Source organism: Pelophylax lessonae, assembly GCF_965119305.1.
Source record: "Pelophylax lessonae genome assembly, chromosome: 8".
Classification (NCBI taxonomy): Eukaryota; Metazoa; Chordata; class Amphibia; order Anura; family Ranidae; genus Pelophylax; species Pelophylax lessonae.
The window spans coordinates 166,324,197-166,343,164 of record NC_138775.1 but is presented as its reverse complement, the minus strand read 5'-3'; the positions used below and the strand labels follow the sequence as shown (position 1 = coordinate 166,343,164).

Sequence of the window (18,968 nt, the reverse complement as noted above, 5' to 3'; positions counted from 1 at the left end):
TGTGTGTTTTTTTAAAATGACATTGCTAAATACCTTTTCTCACACCGCTGCTGTGCGGTCACGTGATCCCCCTCTGCTCTCCTTTCCCGATCTAATGAGGAGCTGAAATTCCCCTCTGATGTCAGCCAACAGAGGGGAATCAGGTGATGGCCACAGCGGCAGTGTGAGACAAGATATTTAGCATTATCATTTTCGAAAAACCCAAACACTGTAGTTTATATCTTTATAGACCAGAGGGGATACAAGTCTTTTTTTTTTACATATTGCAGGGAACAGCGACAGGAGGGCAAAGAAGGGGTGAGGAGGGGATCAGCTCTCACTGACTAGGAAATTATAGGCAGGGAGGGAAGGGGAGAGGGGGAGAGACTCAGAACACACAGCGAGATGACGGAGGCATGTAAATGGACCATGGTATCATGGATCAGCAGCCATGATTACCGTGGTCAGCACACACAGGGGGACACAGGAACAGGCAAGATCAACCAGGTATTTTGCAGCAAAGAATGGGAGAAATAACATAATCTGCTTTTGTATACAGAAGGATAGCGTCATCTATGTTCACGCCTAATATAGGGTCATAATCGACAACATTGTATATCATGGTTAAAATGTTTTTAAAAAAACTTTCTAAAATTGTGATGGCGTGCATTAAAATATCTGGGTCTGGACCAGCATTTGGCAGCAGAATTAAGGGCCTTTTTATCTTGCTTTAGAGACTCTTGGCTTCTCACTTCTTAATTAAGGTCTCCATGCAGGGGTCTCCCATGTAGTTCCACTGTTCATTCCCCTGTGACTCTGTGGGATCTGAATCTGGTTCTTTTCTGTTATTTATAAATCACCTTTTTAAACCCATCAGAGACATTCATTTCTCTACTGTCACCTACAAGGTGGTATTCCTTGTTGCCACCACCATCGCAAGACAAGTGTCACTTTTCTTTTTTTGTTCTATGATTTCCCAGAAAATGGGCTTTTGCTTCAGGTGGTGGTATTTTGGGGTTTTAATTTATGTTTGATGTACAGTATATTATTTATTATTGCATGTGAATTGGGCCTTTATTTTCAGTTAAACTACACTGAACTTTTTCTCCTCCTTACCACCAACATCTCCTCCTCATATTCAGATGTAGTCAGAAATCATGTGGTTCAGAATTCACCTGTAAATGTTACCTGCAGATGGTCCAGGCTGCTGTGGTTTAAAAAACACCTTTAACGGATAATAGGATCAGATGCATGTCATCAGAAGAGATCCTGTCACCATAAGGAAACCTGGGAAACATGTTCTTTGCTGCACCTCCTCAAAGTGCTGCACCAGGGCTTCCTCTGGGATGGTGGCAGATTTTATTTCAGTGTGTAATGGATCAGATTGGGGTGATGCGGTTGTATTTAAGCCAAGATAAATGTAAAAAACAAAAAAGTGTAACAAATGTGTAATACTAGAAAACAGCATTGGTCATATTGTCCATGAAAATTGCACTGTTCTGTAACACCACATACTGCTTAATGGCATTCCCAAACATGTAATTGAAAAAATTGGTATTTTTGCCATGTAGCCATCAAAGCGGGAATAAAAGAAGGACCCTCTCCCCACTGTATGGTATTTTGAATGTCTCACATAGCATTTCACAGATCCCCATGACCTTTTTTTGGCAATCCCTTGCCTGTTATTTTTAAAAATGGCCAAAATCAAGTTTTTAAGATTTCACTCCATTGACTCAAATTAAGTTTAATTCTAATATTGGGTTTTGTGGACTTCACACAGGATGTGATGCCCCCCCCCCCTGAATCTAACATGGTCAGATTCCCTCATCCATGGTGACAAATGCATTCTAGCACAACATACAAATTGGCATCACATTCACAAGGCATCGTTGGTGTTTCTCTGCCCTCGTATGTGCAGATGTGTTGTTGCAATCAGCATAATAATATCATCTCTGCTCCCTAGGCATTTTCTCCATAAGTGGACTTTATCAAGAGCTTGGGGAGGTGATATTTGACAGTTCAATATCTGAATGAACCTGCAATCAGACTTAAAGCAGACCTTCACTCTAAACTAACTTTCTTTTTGCACTGCCTCCTCCTCCCTCCCTTTCTCACATTTGGATATTCATCTTATTATATTTTTTTTATGACTTTAGCACCCCCTCCAGCTTCCTGGATTCTTGGTGTAAGCAGATGTACTGCAAGGCTTTAGGTCCTTACAGAGCCCTGTGGCACATCTGCACATGTGTGGCTTTACCACACATCTGCACATGGGCTTCTTTTTTGCACATGCGCAATAGACAGCTAATATGGGATTTCCAAAACCTTGCCATATTTGCACATGTTCAGAAAATCTGTTCATTGGCAGATGCGCTGAAGGGCGCTTCCAGGACCCAAAGGCCAGACAGAGCCTTTTGGCACATCTTCACACGTGTCATAATAAGAAAAATGGCGGTGATGGAGGTGGCAGGGCCACACAAATAGGGGACTAAAGTTAATTTATTAAGCTTGCAGGCTTTTTTAGAACAGCTTTTGTCAAAAGAAACTCTTAAACAAATTAGAGGTGTCAGGAAACCCCTAAATTATTTTAATGAGCTACAGCTTAAGGGATATTAGCAAAATCAGTAGGTTGTAGATATGATAACAAAAAAAAAATTGAATTTACTTCTTTAATGTAAAACCTGAGATAGCTGGTGGTTGGGTTGAAATGCTAAATTTTCCTTTATGTTCCATGTGCTATATATTTGAAACAGGAAACTATTTAGAAAATTATTCATATATTACTACAAAAGAAACCCCTTTATATTGAGCCTCAGCATTCCACAAGCATGCACTTTTAAATGCTCTCCCTGCTTTTTACTGCTTCTGTATGGAGTTTAGCTCATCCTTTGCTACTTGCTTCCTAAAAGGCAAAAGCCAAAGCCCAGGACAAATATGATATTTTCTTTATCACACCTGTTTGGTACATTTGAGGACAGGGACTGCACGGAAGGGATCCTCTAGTATCAGGCATCGGAGGGCACAAACAATAATCTCCACAAGCAGCACTGGGTACCTTTGACAGATAAACCACCTGCTGCAACTGTGCCACAGTAAGCAAGGACCCCAAACGTATGGCTACACCATCTGCTAGGAGCTAGTTATTCCCATTCATAGGCGGGTTTAAGAAACCTGGTGGCATGCTAATAGATTGAATTGAAATTAAAGGTTTTGCTTGCAGATAGGATCAGAGTGTGTGGCAAAGCAATGAGCGCACAGTAAGAAGAGAAAAAGGTAGTGTTTAAAAAAACTATCATTACAATTTCTGTTTCCATTGTTTTGTCCCCAATGGGACAAAGTGCATGTAGTACTATGTCCCACGTAGCTGGATGCTTCCTTAGTTTACTTATGAGGTTCGATCTGTCCTCCTCCCCTCACCTACCACAATTCCAACAACAGCTAGGAAGCAGATGAATCCATCAAAACAGCAGCTTGTCCTGGCTCAGAGCACTTTCCTGAGACCTGCTGAGGCAAGAACAATGCAAAGAGACACAAGGATGACACTCCTTCCCTCCACTCTGCATTCTTGTTGTCTCAAAAAAGTGCATTGTGTCAAGACTAGCTTGCATTATAATGGATCTGTCTCTTTCCAGCTAAGCTGTTGTTGGATCGACATTGGCCAATGTGAGAGGGGAAAGGGGCAAGTCAGACCTCATTATTATAGTTAGGAAGACCTAGCTACATGGGACAAAGTACTACATGTACTTTGTCCCATGGGGGTGGGGGGAGCAGAACAATGTAACAGATTGTAATATTAGTTCTCTAAACAGCACCTGTAAGTGGATATCACCTGATGGCAATGAGGGTTGCAGCCTGCAGGGGAAGCACAGAGACCACCACAGGGTAGATATAATTCCAGTACAATGGGGAACAGCAGCGAAATATTAAACCCACCTCACTGTAAAACCAAAAAGAAGCATGGTGTCACCTTCTTTCCTGCCAGAAGGTGATGAATTTCACACAATGAAATGTAGCTATGTTCACTTTGAGTAACCAATTGCTTGCAGATGTTCTGCCTGCACAGTACATGGGAAGAGCAGTTGTATTTCTGTATACAGCTTGTGCAGTTCTTTAGTTAACCATTTGACCTCCAGAAGGTCCCCCCCCCCCTTCATGACCTTAGCATTTTATGCTATTCAGCACTGCAATATTTTAACTGGCAATTGCGCATTCATGCAACACTGTACATAAATAACATTTTGATTTTGCTTTCACACAAAAAGAGCTTTCTTTTGGTGGTATTTATTCACTGGATCTTTTATTTTTTGCAATATAAATTAAAAAAAAGACCGACCAAAAAAAAATCAAATTTCTTCATAAATAAGGTCAATTGTACTTTGGTACAAAAGAAAAAAAAAATCCCAGTAAGTGTATATTAATTTGTTTATATGAAATTTATAGTGTCTACACACTATTGTATATATACTGGAATTTAAGCAGCTATAGAAGCTATACTGTAATGGCGGTGATCAGCAAATTATAGTGTGACTGTGATAGGGTGGTGGGAAATATGGCACTAACAGACACTATCTGGGAGGGTCATTAACTGACAGTGACATTGCTAGTGACACTAATACAGTGATCAGTGATAATACTGTACACTGACACTGTACTAATGACATTGGCTGCTGAGGGATTAACATATAGGAGCAATCAAGGGGTTAACTGTGTGACTAATAATGTGTAATGTGTGCTGCTTTTACTTTTCTATCTAGCTGTTTTTTCTCCCTGTTTTGCAGAGAGAGAATAAATAGCCAGATAGCTGTTCACAGTACCCAGAATATTTTGTTAACACCGGACTCTGTGTGTGATTGACCACAGCCGATCAGCTACCATATATTGCTACCCTATCTAGGCATAGTGGATCTTGCCTGTAACTTTGAAGTCATACTTGGTATTACTGCTGCTTTCTAAAACATCACTCATATACTGTATCTCACATTATGCTTAAAGCTTACGGTTATTGCAAAGCTAGGTGTGGCACATCTGTGACAGATGTGACAGTTTTACTCTTTTCTCTTTATATTTAGTGCAAGTATGGGTTGCTTAGGACATGATGTTAATGATTATTTATGGTCATGTTCTATTATTTATAAATCAGCTATTTCTTCTATTAATACAATGCTTTAGTTTGATATGTCGAAGGACATTACAGCGTTGTGGTTTTAGAATCCAACCTCAAAGCCAAGGAATTGAATGCATATCTAAGCCCAGTTCTAAACATTTAATATATAGTAGTTTACCACTCCTTTGATATGGTGGTTTCCTTTTTTTAGGCAGGTTTCCCTTATTTTCACCCAGTGAACCTGCCAGTAACACACTTCCTGTTCTTGGATTAACAATACCTACTCACTATACTGTATCTAGGGAGTAGCAGAATTGCCCCCCACCAAGGACAGGACGCTTTTAGAACTACAGAACATCTTCCCCTCTACCCATTTCCATTACATAGGGAAGACGTGTTCTATAGGCCACAGAGAGAAGGTAAAAACACTGTAACAGACAATAGTGCAGAAGATAGACCAGGAGGAAGTAACCTGCTCACATGATTTCTTTTAGAATCAACAGTTATTTTTACACTTATTGAACAGATATGATAAATGCTTTCAATAGTATAGTTAACAGACCAAAAGGAAGCAAATAAGAGAAGTTAAAGCTAAAAACAGCTAAATACACAGATAAAATTGACTGATTTACCTACCAAAGAATTTTTATGTATTTTTTATCTTTTTTTGAGATGTATGTGGCTTTGTCACACCACACACCCCTATCTGGCAGAGTAGAAGACATGATGTTTTTCTGCTGAAGTTCCCTAAAACTTACATGTCTTGTTTCTCTAGGTGGGGTGCAGCGTGGGGCTGTGCAATAACTCACTCAGTCCCAGTGCAATGAAAGAATTTGTACTGAAATAATGCAGAAACAGTTCACAAATAACCCAGTGCAAAGGCAACCCAACCAGGAACACTCACAGTTCCAATAGCGTGTAGTGCAGCGGAACTCTCAGCGTCTGTGAGACAGTCTTGTGCCCAACAGGCAGATATCCAGAGGAATTGCGAACCCTATGCTTTTCCTCCTCACCAGGAACCTTTCCCTGACACTAGTACTGTCCCTACCAGACGGGGTACCTGTCCCTACACTACTAACTGTGTGCCAAACCTGGGAGCCAGGGCCTTAAATAGGCTTTGCCACACCCAAGAGGGCTGCCAGTCACACGAGGTAGCAGCATCCAATTGGAAGCTTCCCAAGTGACCCAGGAAATCATAGAGGAACTGTGTTCCTCTTGACTTTCTCTCCAACTTCAGTGCAGCTGCGGAAGAGCACCAACTACAGTGGAGAAAGTAGACTGCACCTGCCTACATCCCTCCCCCAGCCTGGACAGTAAGCAGAAGCAGCAAACTGAAGAGATCATCTCACTGTCACTCTGCTCTCTCCTTGTATCAGAATGTTTCTCACACTGCAGCGCAACTTATTTGTACCTTTTTCTTCTTCTCCCTGTCCCATTATGAGTATTGCAGTACAAGGACTGTACGAGGCTGATACCAAGTTAAATTCAAGTACTTGCACTGCCTGCATTTAAAAATGCATTTATTAATTTATTAATACATAATACAAATTTGTTTGTTTTTTTATATTGGTTTTTGAGCAACTTTTGTCAGTTGGTGTGTTAGTGGCTATACTTGCCCTCCAGGCGCAGTTCTTCACTTTTGAACAGTTTTTTTTATTTGTGCCTGTAGTTCAGTCTAATTTAGAGTTTAAATAGATTTTAGTGTACACGACTACTTGTGTTTTACTTCTAACATTTGTTTGGAAAGCATTTTGGATAGATCTTTACATAGGAGTGTAGTGATAAAAAATTTGTATAGCGAATTGCCCACTGAAAGCGAATGTACATACCATGCATTATGGTGGCCTGCAGTGGAAAAGAAAGGGTACGTTTTTCTTTTTGGTCCACTGCAGTGTGTTGGCAGCCTATTCATAATGAGGTTTAAGTAATTTTATGTTGGTGTTAAATTGCCATGATTCATGTTTATTGCTTTACTGAATTTTCAAAGATGGTGCCATTTATTTACATTTTGATAAGCAAAACCCAGCTTTAACTTCAGTGTGGGAGACGCTTCATATATCATATACTCAATGTCACACTCTGCACCATGTGTTGAGCCCCTGGCATCAGGTTAGATGTTAGAATGCAATACATGTAATGCATGCAAATGTCAAACACTAAACTCCCTCTACAGTAAGTTTTTCTTATGAACTAAGCCTCCTAATGTAAATCTGGTGAGCTTAATTTATGAAAAGTTATTCCATGTGTCTGCTTGGTATACTGGATGCAATGTTCAAAGATCTTCCTTGCATTGCGGCATTGTTTTTGAAAATTTCCAGTTATAAGGTTGTGAGCCTATCCTTTCTTTGGTGACTTACTGACCTGGAATAGGTATGTGCATATCAGATGTGAGAGATTTTAACAATGGTAGTTCCATGGAGATCATGCTGATGCTTTGGCTTCATGCTTCACTAACCCAGAGCACAGACTTCTTTTGGCACCCACGGCATGCTTGCTCTGAATCTAGGACTCAAAACATATTGAAGCCATACACAGTCAGGTGACTAGAATTTTCAGGAAAAGGTCAGTAGAGTTTGTCCCACACTTTAGATCAGGGATCCTCAAACTCCGGCCCTCCAGCTGTTGCGGAACTACACATCTCATGAGGCATTGTAAAACTCTGACATTCACAGGCATGACTAGGCATGATGGGAATTGTAGTTCTCGAACAACTGGAGGGCCATAGTTTGAAGTCCCCTGCTTTAGATGATGGTAAATTTGGAAGTTTAATGAGGCAATTGCTAGGGATGCACCGATCCGATATTCGGATCAGATATCGGCCCCGATACGGGCAAAATAGCTGGATCGGGGGATCGGTAAAATTAACAGATCCACGGGCCGATCCGGTTTTGCTCTTTATAGCTTGTGAGGGAGCAGAGAACAGCCGTCAAAGAAAAAAAAAAAAAGAGCCTCCTGCAAATGCCTTTCAACTCTCCCAGTTAAGTAAACACAATGATTACAATGTATCTTTTTGTTCCATCTGCCAGAGAAGGGAAGGTTAACCTCTTAAAGACTAAACCCATGACATTTTAGATTTTGAATGCACAATGTTATAAGGTATTTGCCGATACCGATCTGGAAGTAATATTTTGTTATAAGCTCACAAAACAGTACTTCCGGATCGGACTCGGGATCGGCAATTTCACAAAGCAAAAGATCGGGATCGGGACCAAAAAAGTCGGATGGATGCATCCCTAGCAATTGCTATGTTTGATGTTTTTTTTTATTTTTGTGGTTTGGGTCTCTAGAATACTGCTTGGAGAAAGGAACCAAAAGCTACTCCAACCAATGTTTCTAGTTTATACCTACATCTGCTCTTGTCTTGGAACCCTTAGCCTTATTTCAAGTGTCACCAGGCTCCAGTCTTCTTAGTATCCCTGGTATATTTTCCATAGAAAGTGCCTCCTTTTGTTCATTGCCCCATCACCTCATCAGGCAGGGATCCCAAAGCTTTCCAAACCATTCTGCACAATTTTGCATCATTTGCTCCTCTGTAGTACACACTTTTTGGGGCCTGGTTTAAATTCCTATTGAACATAATAGGACTTTTGGTTTAGAAATTCAACATTTCGAAGATTTGTGAACTAAAAAGTACAACCAAACTTCATTCTAGTTGTTCACTCTAGAGGCCATTAATGACAGCACCCATTCTTCTCTTATGACATATGCTCTTTAACAGTATTTATTATTATTATATAGGATTTATAAAGCGCCGACAGTTTACGCAGCGCTTTACAACTTGAGGGTAGACAGTACAATTACAATACACTTTTATACAGTAGGAATTGGAGGGCCCTGCTCGTTAGAGCTTACAATCTAAGTAGTTGTTATTAGGTGTCATAAAATCACGCTTGATGAAGGATTTTGCTACATAAAACATGCAGTGTTTACTAAGAGAATTATGAGGATTAGGACTGAGTAAAATGGTCTATTTTTGGAGAATTTAGAGACCATTACCACAGTATAGTTCCCCTTTAACCTCCTTAGCGGTAATCCCGAGCGTGACTCGGGGTTGATTTTTCATATCAGGATCGGTAACCCCGAGTCACGCTCGGGGTGGATTGCAGAGAGCGCAGCGGTGTTCTCTTACCTTATCCTGGCGATCCAGCGATGATCTCTCATTGCTGAGATCGCTAGCCGAGAGTCCCGCCGCTCCTCCGTCCCTCCGTCGGTCTGATCGCTTCCTAGTTCCGTTCCCTGCAGCAGCAATGCTGCATGGGAGCGGAACTAGGGAGGGAAATAAAAAAAAAAAAAAAAAAACGTTGCACAAAACACATTTTATATTGTGTATATATATATATATATATATATATGCATATATATATATATATATATATATATATATATATATATATATGCATGCATATATATGTGTATATATGTATATATATATATATATATATATATATATGCATATATATATATATATATATATATATATATATATATATATATATACCGGTATATATATATATATATATATATATATATATATATATATATATGCATATATATGTATATATGCATATATATATATATATATATATATATATATATATATATATATATATGTGTATATATATATATATATATATATGCGCATATATATATATATATATATATACCGGTATATATATATATATATATATATATGCATATATATATATATGTGTATATATATATATGCACACACACATATATCTATATATAATATATAATGCATGAATTATAATCTAATCAATATAATTTTATTATATATATTATATATTAAATAATAAAATAATATTATTGATTCGATTATAATTCATGCGTTTGTGTTTCAAATTTATCACATCTGGGATGTCTACTAGAGTCTTATTTTGGTCAGGTTTAAGTCAGTAATTACTAAGAATTGTAGGCCTATAATACATAACGCCAAATTTCCATGAAAACAATTGTACCGCTTTTGGTATGTAATTCCTGACATAATCATACCGCCAGGGAGGTTAAAACAAATGCTATTTAAATCCTGCATATCTTGATATCTTGCTTGCACACGATAGGTTAATTGAAGTTTGCACAATTCACCTAATTTGCTAAATTATAGGAACATGCATGCTAAGTGAAAAGTCACTACTACTTTAGTAAATCAATTATTTTTTACTGCTAAACAAAAAAAAAAAAACACAAAACAAATAATACGTAATTCAAATTGTAACTCCTTTTTGAGTGGAAACAGACATTAACTGTCTTTTCTCTGTCATCTTTGACAAGTGAACCGAGGATACGTAGGATCTCGCAGTTAAATAATTAATATCTCTGTAGAAATGCTGGTGCACATAGCTACAGCGGTGGGACAAAGAGCATAGGAGAGAAAACAATGATTGACTCCAATGTGTTCTCAGCTTCAAAACAGCTTTACTCATACTGACATTACTTCAAAGAGGACCTAGCATCAGCTAACATTTTTGTTAATATGCTTTATGCACACTGCTTTTAGAGTGTACAGAGCCTGAATAAAGCTAGTCCTGAGACGCTGCTGCCTCTGCATTCAGGGCCCAATAAGATACATTAGAAGAGGATGTATGCGGTTGTTTGCTGGGGGTTGTGTAAGGCATCAGCATGTGCACTAATGTATGCGGCAAATGCAGGTAGTGTACAAATAGTGTGCATGTGGGTGCTCTACGCAAACCCTGGTGCACTACCACAGCAACCTCCTCTAACGCATCTCAATAGGTGCCTGTGCGCAGCGGCAGTGGGCCCAGAAATATCATTATGCAGACCCTGAAATCTGTGTGCATGAAGCCTTCCATTTTTATTTACTACCTCTAAAAGAGATCACAGTACTCCCCAAAGTCTTCATTTATATTTCTCTCCAGGAGAACACAGCCATCTTTGTTCAGGCAGCATGGTCAGCATATACTTCCTGGATCCAACTAATTAAATCCTAGTACATGTGCAGTTCTAGATTTCCAGGCTAGAGTTCATAAGGGCCCTTTGCACAAGAACATATTATTTACTGACGTTTATACCCTTGCTGACAGGGCCTGGCAGATAGATCTTGGGGAAAAATGTTATGCATATGGGTGCTTGCATATTCACATGTAAAAAAAACCTCCATCCTCTTCTAGCTGCCAGCTTTTGAATTTACGCATATACGCGCCTTTGTGTATTTGCGTAATTGTATAAGTGTAAATGATTGCATTTAAATGTAATATATTATTTTTATTGTGTTTACAATCTGCGTTTGGGGTTGCAATTGGATTCTATTGACAATTCATGAAGAAATGTAGTGCTTAAAAATAGATGCATGGGCAATTTAAATTAAAACAATTGTTATTTAAATCAAGGGAAACATATTGCAAGAAAAAAAAGTCCATCCAAGAGGAGAAAAACACTCCACAGAAGTGAAAACCCATGTGAAAAATCTGATACATAAAGTTTATATACATAATACTTCCATAGGCGTGTGCAGAGGGTGTTCCAGATGTGCCTGGGTACACCCTAATGGCCCTGTGCTGTGCAGATTCCTCCTGCTGCTTGGCTGCAGAGAAAGAGACTGGGGAATCTCTGTTGTCGGTTCCTTTCTCTGTCTCAAAAGTAAGACATCAGGGGTCTGTTTAGACCCCTGATACTTCACCAAATGCCCCAAATGGGGTGCGGAAAAAATTGTAAACAAAATGTAAAAAAATGATTATAAAAAAATAATTAGAAAAAGGTTAGCAATAATAAAAAATAGTAAAAATAAACTACTGACACCAATCTCTGCCCTACTGACACTGTCCACTGCTCTCTGCCCTACTGAAATCGGCCACTACTCTACTGACACTGTCCATTGCCCTACTGCTATCATATATACAGTATATACACTGCCTGGCCAAAAAAGTCACCACCTGGAATTAACTAAGCAAATAGGTAAGAGCCTCCTCTTGGATAGTTACTGCATGGGCGATTATCTTTCAGCTGGCAACAAGTTATTTAATTTAACCCCAACTGATGCAATGAGTAGCTTCTCATTTCCTAAACAACCATGTCGAAAGACACATCCCACAGTCGTGGAAAAGATGTTAGTCTGTCTGAGAAGGGTCAAATCATTGGCATGCATCAAGCAGAGAAAACATCTAAGGAGATTGCAGAAACTACTAAAATTGGGTTAAGAACTGTACAATGCATTATTAAAAAGTGGAAGGATAGTGGGGAACCATCGTCTTCGAGGAAGAAATGTGGTCCTGATTGATCGTGATTGGCGATCACTTAAACGTTTAGTGAAGTCAAATCGTAGAAAAACAACAGTAGAACTCAGGGCTATGTTTAAATGTGAAAGTAAGAGCATTTCCACACGCACAATGTGAAGTTGACTATGAATATAATGAATGACCAGGTTATTCCATCAATGGATTTTTTCTTCCCTGATGGCACGGGCATATTCCAAGATGACAATGCCAGGATTCATCGGGCTCAAATTGTGAAAGAGTGGTTCAGGGAGCATGAGACGTCATTTTTACACATGGATTGGCCAACACAGAGTCCAGACCTTAACCCCATTGAGAATCTTTGGGATGTGCTGGAGAAGGTTTGGCGCAGTGGACCGACTCGCCCATCATTAATACAAGATCTTGTAACGTTGCAGAAGCTTATCGAAACAATGCCACAGCGAATACGTGCCGTAATCAAAGCTAAAGGCGGTCCAACAAAATATTAGGGTGTGTCACCTTTTTTTTTGTTGGTGGCAACTGATGTGTTTAAGCTTTGGGGTGCACACCCTATTGCAATAGGCTGCTCACACCTAGGGATAATTCCATATAGAAAAAAGTTATTTTTAAAAAAAATTTCAGCAGTATTCAGAAATAAATCTTCCAAAGGAACTTCTCTGCCAGCAAGCGAAGTGAGATAACCCTCCACCAAACAAAACGTGCTTTAAATGTACCTTACCAGAATGTTTGACCACCTATGACGGATGGCTAAACAAGCTTTGTATCTACTCCAAGTGGTAGGGAATCAACAGACCTCTGGACAACAGCTCTTCATATACACATTCCAAAAGAATCCATCCAGGGTAAAGGAAAGCAGGAAGGCTCTCATGGTGTAGTATTTGGGTAAATTAAATTTAATGCAAAGATTAAAACATACTCACAAGGCCGTCATAATAAACGAGCGATGTATAGAGCCCTTTCACACTAAGGGGCTTGAAAACTTCTCATAAAACTCTTGAGTGCTTTTGCAGCAATTTTGAGGCACTTTTAAGGTGCTTTTTAGGCACTTTTGAGGTGTTAAATGTGTGCTTTCTTTAAGGAAACCTGTGACTCAAAAGCTGCTTCAAGAACCATTTTTTATTCGAATTCGAATCGCTTTTCAGGCGCTTTCCATCAATTCAATGGAGAGGGGTGTTTTTGAGGCACTTTTTTAGCGATCCACCGCTTCATAGATTCTGCTTGCAGAATTTTTTTCACCGCCCCGCCAGTGCACCACCCCCAGAGTCAGAGCATAGATTGATTTTAATGGGAATAGGTTTCCGTGAGCTTCTTAGGCACTTTTTTTTAAGCACCAAAACGTTTGAAAAGCACCTCAGTATGAAAGGGCTCTATTTCCTTCCTCGTGTTGCACATCTAGCTTCTGGAAGTCTATTGACACCCATTGCAGATGACACACAGTGCATTTGAAATACATTACAGGAAACGCTCACAGAATGAGGGTTTCCCGAACCACGATTCGGTGTGAACCGGCACCAAATGTCTGACCTAGCTCACACCTGTTGCAGCCGCTCACTTTGTGATTTGCCATAGATATACAATGTTGCTGTTTCCCCACATGGGGAGACCTGGGAAAATTATTTCTCCTGCTTGCAGCAGACTGATGATATCATCTCTGCCTAGGATAAATCACTGACCTGGAGCTTCAGGATTGTTTTTTAATGATGCAAGAGGGATCTTTTCTGAAAAATGATACTGCTGTATTGTGTCACATCAAGAATGTTCCCTATGTAGACTTGTAAAGCTAGGTGGCACTCATACTTGAGCTGAGCGTCTTTGATTGTTGTTACATGCTTTTTTTTAGCTTTTGTACAGGCAATTTTGAGCATTTTTGCAGGCGTTGTTACATTTTTTTTTATTAGCCAATAGAAAGCTAGCTTCTTATTTAAAAAAATGCATTAGCAAGAATTTTCACGGTTTTCACGTGTTTTTCAGGTGTTCCGTTTTTCAAGTTTTTTTCAAAACACTTAAAGCTAGTAGCTTGTAGCTCAAAACAAGCTCCTGTACTTTAACCACTTGCTGACTGCCAGCAGTACATAAACTGTGGCTCTGTCCCGCAAATCTATGTAACTGTACATCGCTTCGCGGGAACGCAAGTGGGGGCACACGCGCCCATTCGCCACAGGAGAAGCTGATCTGCGGGCCTGGCAGCCGCAATTGCCACTGGGCACTCACAATAATCATAATATAAGTCATTTATCACAATAGTCATAATATAAGTCACGTATCACAATAATCATAATATAAGTCACATATCACAATAATCATAATATAAGTCATGTATCACAATAGTCATAATATAAGTCACGTATCACAATAATCATAATATAAGTCATGTATCACAATAATCATAATATAAGTCATGTATCACAATAGTCATAATATAAGTGTCCATTTACACTACCGCGGCACGACTTCGGGGGCGACCTGTGAAGTCGCGTACACCGCGACTTCGGCGCGACTTGCACGGACTTCACATAATTGAAGTCAATGCAAGTCGCTCCGAAGTCGCCCCGAAGTAGTACAGGAACTATTTTCTAAGTCGGAGCGACTTGAGTCGCTCCTATTAGAACGGTTCCCGTAGCACTGAATGGACCGCGACTTGTCAGGCTGACAAGCCGCCTGACAAGTCGCGGTAGTGTGAACCGGGACTAAGTCACGTATCACAATAATCATAATATAAGTCACGTATCACAATAATCCTAATAATATAAGTCACTTATCACAATAATCATAATATAAGTCACGTATCACAATAATCCTTATAATATAAGTCACTTATCACAAGAATCCTAATATAAGTCACGTATCACAATAATCCTAATATCACGCATCATAATATCATAAGTCACGTATGTATGTGTTTATCGTAGCGTTGCTGTACAAATACAAGTGCTGTATGGAAAATTTGTAGCATTTTTTAACTATTATGTCATACATAATTAATGATCACAGTGAGAGTAGAGCAGGGAAAATCACTGGAGATACCAATGTTATAGGGGTTGATTTACTAAATCTGGAGAGTGCAAAATATGGATAGCATAGAAACCAATCAGCTTCCATTTTTTTTTTTTTTTTGACAAAACTTAATTGAGCATCTGAAGTTAGAACCTGATTGGCTCCAATACACAGCTGCACCAGATTGTGGAATCTCCAGTTTTAGTAAATCAACCCCAGTGTCTAAATTTAAATTGTCATTGCTGCGAAAATAAATGGGTTTGACGACTTTTAATTTACTTTTCGAGGCTTGTTTGTAAATTTTATTGAAGCATCACAACTACATCTAGAGGGCATTTTGTATCACATAACATTAAAAATAACTTTATCAGAACAGCTAAATACACATCTGGAAGCATCTACTTTATGTGTTGTACCTGCCAAAGGAGTTATTATTCTCTTTATTCAGTCTCGGTATTTACACACCCGTTGCTACCTTGCAGTCAGGGTGATGACACCACTATACACCATTTCAGCAGTAATGCTTCCTGTGTCACTTGCCCTCTTTATTATAAAAAATTACCATCTCACTTCTGAGATCTTCCTGTAACCTGCATTAAAAGAATATGTTACCCTGACATTTCATATTTCTGATATGTCCCTGTTGTCCCGTGTACAGTACCTTTGTTAAAAGTCCTCTGTTCTCTTTGTATTGCTTCTTTTGTGTGAAATCCCGGATGATCCTGCCAGTCCCTCTGATTTCCTATTCAAAACTGACCACACTAGGCATGAGAGCTCATCCATCTCAGCGTGGTCAGTTCTCTGCTGGCTGTGTTGGAAGAACAACCTGCCTGTCCTCCAATGATCAGACTTCTGCTGACACCCCCCCCCCTCCCCAAACCTGCACAGCCATTTACTGGGAAGATTATTGTACTGCTCCTTCTCCACCCCCACCTCTCTCTAAGCACCTTATGCAGCCAAGAACAGAGATTATGTGATCACTTATAAATATATATATATATATGTTTTGCCTTTCATTTCTATTTTAACCTGAACGGGTCGTTTTACAAGGTAAGGGTTTCACGTATGCTTTAATACCTGCCTTTCAGTTAAAGTTACCACATTAAAGTGGTAATCTATGTAATTCAATAGCAATTAATTGGAATCACATGGAAAATCTCACTGGGAATTTTTAATTTTTACCTAATGAAAGAACCTTGCTTAAAAAGTTGAATTTATTCATGATGTGCTGAATTTGCACAATAAAGGACTGAATTCATAAAGAAATGAGGTATGCTGGCAACATATCTATTGAACATGGTGCCATTCATTGCTTACTACAACACCCAACTTGCAAGGGGTGATACCGGATTGGTGAAAGATAAAGATATCTTTATATCTATTCTATACCTTTCTGATTTGTGCTGTGTACTGTTGTCTAACAATATAAAAATAGATGTCAGGCATTTATGCTTATTTTTTTTTTTTTTTCAGTACAATTTCCTAGAACATTGCTTTAACCTGGAAACAGACATATACATTGTTTTACCTAATTAATGAATTGCTGGATATACTAATGTATTTTTCCTAGTGAGATGCCTTTATGCTTTTTTTTTTTCTTTTCTGTGTTTTTTATTTTTTATAATAAGTCTTTAAACTATTCAAAATATGTTACAAAAAACAGTATAGTATCTGACGTATATTGGTAAATGTCTTTCACTAAAGACGGTAAAATAGTTTGCTTGTTCTCATTAATAGAATAACAGCGCCTCCTGCAGGCTAACATTGTAGAAAGCAAAAGATTCTCTGATATTTTACTTTTCATTTCCCAAAAAAGTGTATTCTAGTGCCATCTGCTGAAAAGTTCTGTGCACATGCATTTACAAGGATCTGCTATTGATTTGCGTATAAATTGTTAATTAAGCACGCACTTGAGTCAATCTGTTTTTTTTATTTTCTGTTTTCACAGGAGATGATCCTTCAGCGAACAAAACTGGTAATATGTTAAAACCACTTTTTTATATTGTAACATCATTAAGTCATTTCTTCATACTTGTTAAAATCTCTTTATTAAATGTTCTACCTAATAAAATAAACAAACACTGCAAATTGAAATAATGATATAAGTTATGCAGAGTTCAAAATATACTCTCTTTGTAATACTTAATAATTCATTATTCAATATTTTATATTTCATTTAATATTTTATATGTATATTTTGATTTTTTATATTCAACACTTTCTTACTAAATATTTTATTTATTTTTCACTTTTATATAAAATATTTTTTTTTATAATTCATAGTCTAAAGTAAATGTAAAACTCAAGAAAAAAATGGTTGGTTAGGTTTGAATTAACATGAACAAAATAATTGGTAAACTTCACAAATGCTTTTTATTTTTTATTTTTTACCACTACATGTTTTATACTGGCTTTAAAATAATAAAAAGGCAATGATTTAATAGGGAATGAGTTAATGAGGAACAAATAGAGGGATTTGGTTCCAAAAGAGGAACTGTCCTCCCCAAATAAAGGACAGTTGAGAGTCATGTCACTATGTAATATTCCCAAATAATACAATTAATTCTGTAATTCCTCTTTGGGAAGATGTTCTGCTATTCCCTGTCCCTGTGGCATCTGGACAAGCAAAGGAGGGAGCCTCCGCACAGCAAGGCACAGAAGTTGTACTGATTCCTCACTAAAAAATGTTTTTTTGCTTGTATTAATTTTGGAAAACTTTTTATTACTTCCTGTCCTGACTGTGACATTTTAGCAACAGGGACACAAACCACAGAAAAATAAAAAATAAATAAATAAAAAATGAAGGCTCTAAACTTTCTCGGCTGCATCAAAAGCAAAATACAAAGTTTTGGCTTTCTTGTTACCATCCTATGTGCTGTCCATTCTCCTCTGGAAATATTGAATGAGTCAGGGGTAGTGAGCATAACAGCACATTACTTATTTTTTATTTAAAGGATGGAAAAATCTCACAGTAATATACAATGTATTAGAACTATCTCACCATGTTGAAAATATTAGGTGGATTGATTTAATTAATAAGTGCCTATAAACGTGCAAATGATAAAAACCTGTTTAATTTTAATAAATAATATACTCTGAATTTTCACACGGCCTTATGCGAACTGCTGGGAGTGTCAATATAAAGTTAATGACACTCCCAGATTAGTTTGCATATCGCAGTGCGAACTGTCATTCGGACATGAATCCGATCGTATAGGTGTGAACACCCATGCTAGCATGGTGAAGACCAAAAAAAAAGTTGAACACGACTTTGGTCTGAATGCAATGCGAATTCAGCCACACAATCTGTATGGCTAAATTTGCATCGCACAGACATCGCATGTGATTTTCATAGCAGCGTGGTGCGAATCACATGCGATGTCTGACAGCACTTAACCATATTTCAACACATCTTTCCCCAGTCTATCAAAGTTTGAAATAGACTATAGCAAGTTTGTAATAAGTAGATGGAAAAAAAGGAACAAGAATTAGGAAGCAAAAAAAACACCCCCACCTTTCCGTTTTGGGTTACAGCCCCAAGTTGTGTATTTTAGTGCAGACGTTTCAGGAAAAAATACTGTAATTTGGGTTCTTGGGGTTATTTTTACATATATGTTTCTATACTGCTCCCTAAGGCCCCTTTCACACAGGAGGACCGT

The 18,968-nt window shown here is 38.3% G+C and overlaps 1 protein-coding gene across 1 annotated transcript in view; it reads left to right on the top strand.

Moving 5' to 3' along the window:
• PTPRC (protein tyrosine phosphatase receptor type C) overlaps positions 1–18,968 on the top strand; it is a 230,074-nt gene that overhangs the window by 68,580 nt on the left and 142,526 nt on the right. The window contains exon 2 of the mRNA XM_082266341.1: positions 17,258–17,284. Within this exon, the coding sequence (XP_082122467.1) occupies positions 17,258–17,284 (27 nt within the window). The remainder of the gene's footprint in view (positions 1–17,257; positions 17,285–18,968) is intronic.